The 3001-nt window shown below is 38.6% G+C and overlaps 1 protein-coding gene across 1 annotated transcript; it reads left to right on the plus strand.

Moving 5' to 3' along the window:
- The first annotated feature begins 798 nt into the window (after positions 1 to 798).
- Positions 799 to 2598, plus strand: LOC107789636 (uncharacterized). The gene is made up of 5 exons (XM_075252620.1): positions 799 to 881; positions 1026 to 1117; positions 1199 to 1343; positions 1449 to 1947; positions 2017 to 2598. The coding sequence occupies exons 1-5, from the start codon at positions 799 to 801 to the stop codon at positions 2596 to 2598; spliced, it is 1401 nt and encodes a 466-aa protein (XP_075108721.1).
- The last annotated feature ends 403 nt before the right edge of the window (positions 2599 to 3001 follow it).

The raw sequence follows: 3001 nt of genomic DNA on the forward strand, positions 1-3001 counted from the left end.
TCCATAGTATTGGCCATTAAATCGTGGTGGTGTGTAGGTTGATTGACCTTCTTCAAAGTTTGGTGGAGCAGCCATGCGAATCCTTTCTAGGTGTTAGCCTGATAGAAAGAACTTTCTCTGATACCAATTGATAGAATTTAAGGGTCCACTAAACTATATAAAGAACCATGTTCTCTATTAGTTCCCACAGAACACACGCACACTGCAGTAAGTAAATGACATAAAGAAGTTTTACGTGAAAACTCCCAGCTCACAGGATTAAAAACCGCAACCTACCCTTGTAGGATTTCAACTTCATTACTGAGCAAACTTTAGATTACAACCTATTGTAACCTAGGAATTAACCTCTTAATCTCTCACTAACTTGTAACAACTCTATTACAAGACACTTTGTAATAATTCTATTACAAAGACTTACAATTCGACTAACTCTAGCCAAGATACAAACTCAAGGGTTTATGGTTTACAAAGGTTTCCTATACAATGCTTCTAACTAAGCTAAGTAAGAATTACAAGTAAGTTGCTTTGACAAAGGTGCTACACAACCAAGGAAATATGATGACTCAATGCTGGAAACCGGTCCCTCGTTATGTTGCTCTTTGTTTTTGACGCCTTGAAGGTCACTTGCAGGTTGGCAATACACTTGAGAGAAAGCTTGATAAATTCTAGAGTGTGCAAGTATTGTTTTGCCTTTCCTTTATGTTAATATTGCATAAGTGACATCACTTAAATGATGTAAGCATGTTTGGTACAAGGACATTCCCCATAAAGTGACTGCTCCACTGTTTGTACTGTTACATGTATGCAGAGGAACAGTTGCAGTCACTTTACAGCTGTGGGGAGTTGACTGATACAGTCAGCAAGGGAACTGAAATCGATCTGTTCCCTCTATTGTTTCTTGGACTTTGAAAGTTGGAGTATGTCCCAGACTTAAGACTTGTTGATCTTTGAGCACTCAGAGGATGTGGAACAGGTTCCCATCTGGTTCTTAACATTAAGTTTGTCAGCTCATCAAAACATAACAGGACACATAACTTATCATCTTGCAATGCCTCATTCATAGCACTGGTTCCAAAGAAGAAAGTTGCAGCTGAGCTGAAGGACTATAGACCAATCAGTTTAATCGGCTGTGTCTATAAGTTAGCTGCAAAGATTTTGGCTTAGAGGCTAAAGAAGGTGGTGAGTTAACTGGTTTCAGGGCAGCAAAATGCATTTATTAAGGGCAGGCAGATCTCTGATGCATCTCTTGTAGCAAATGAAGTGCTTGACTGGAGGACAAAAAGTGGTATTCCTAAAATTCTTTGTAAATTGGATATTGAGAAGGCGTTTGATCAATTGGGCTGGTCTTACCTCATCAACATTCTGAAAAAGATGGGGTTTGGAGCTAAATGGATTAGTTAGATCGAATTGTGCATTAAAACTGTAAAGCACTATGTGCTAGTGAACAGGGGACAAGTTGGATTCTTCTCTCCTCGGAAGGGATTGAGGCAGGGTGACCCTCTCTCCCCATTCCTTTTTATCCTAGCTATGGAAGGCCTTACCAGAATGTTGGATAGAGCAAAGCAATTGCACTGGATACAAGGTTTCCAAGTGGGAAGAGATCCAATGAACACCATTAACGTCTCCCATCTTCTTTATGCAGATGAAACTTTAATTTTCTGTGAAGCCAATAAGCCACAAGTCCAGAATCTCAACATAACCCTCCTCATTTTTGAAGATTTATCGGGATTACATATCAATATGTTGAAAATTGTCATATACTCCGTCAATGAAGTCCCAAATTTAAAAGAACTTGCAGAGATACTCAGTTGCAACACTGGCTCACTTCCCACCCCCTATCTCGGCCTACCTCTTGGAGCAAAATTCAAGTCAACAAGGATCTGGAATGGCATAATTGAAAATTTTGAGAAGAGGCTAGCGACATGGCAAATGCAATATTTATCCATGGTAGGCAGACTCACATAGTGTACTTGACAACATTCTAATATACTACATGACTCTTTTCTCTATGCCTAGTTCAGTTCTCAAGAAGCTAGACAAAATGAGAAGAACATTCCTATATGGAGGGTAACATCCAAGTTCACAGATTCCACCTTGTTAAGTGGAGTAGATGTATTCAACCAAAGGCAATGGGGGGTTTTAGGTAAAAGAGATCTAAAGCTTCACAACAAAAGAATGCTTCTTAAATGGATTTGGAGGTATAGACAAGGGGAATCTGTCTGTTGGAAAGATGTCATCACTGCTAAGTATGGAGCTCAGAACAATTGGTGCACTAAGACGGTTACATCATCACATGGCACTGGTCTTTGGAAGAACATCTCTGCGAAGAAGAATGAGTTCTTGCAAAACATCTCTTACAAGGTTGGAAATGGAGCAAAGGTCAAGTTCTGGAAAGGCAATTGGCTGGAGAACATTGTACTTAAAGAATCATTTCCAGCACTTGCCTCAATTGCTTGCAATCTGCTGATAATAGAGAGGGCAACATATGGAATATCACTTTCAGAAGGAACCTGCAAGATTGGGAGTGATGATTTTCTGAACCTATTAACTTTGATTGAAGGCCACAATATTACAGAGTCATGTTCAGACAAAATTTAATGGGAAAACTCCAGTAAAGGCATGTACACAGTCAAAGCAGGTTATAAACATTTGTGCTCTCAAAATGGTATGATCGAAAACTGGCCTTGGAAACTCATTTGGAGGACTAGACTTCCCACTAAGGTGTTCTGCTTTGCATGGATAGCTTTAAACTATTGTTTAGTGTAATTTATCCAATTTTTCGACTATATATCAAACTATTATTTTTCATGCTAAGACAAAAAAAGGTTTATGGAGATACGTTGAATCAATAGCTAGCTTCTCACTTTGTCCAAAACTTAATCTATGTTCATCAAAAGGCTAAAAGAATCAATTTGAAATCCGAAATTGATTAAAGCTTCCAAACATAACGCTCAAGTCTTATGTTGTCTTCTTGTATTCAAACTAATACGTTTTAATCACT

This window comes from Nicotiana tabacum, chromosome 4 (genome assembly GCF_000715075.1).
Source record: "Nicotiana tabacum cultivar K326 chromosome 4, ASM71507v2, whole genome shotgun sequence".
Taxonomy (NCBI): domain Eukaryota; kingdom Viridiplantae; phylum Streptophyta; class Magnoliopsida; order Solanales; family Solanaceae; genus Nicotiana; species Nicotiana tabacum.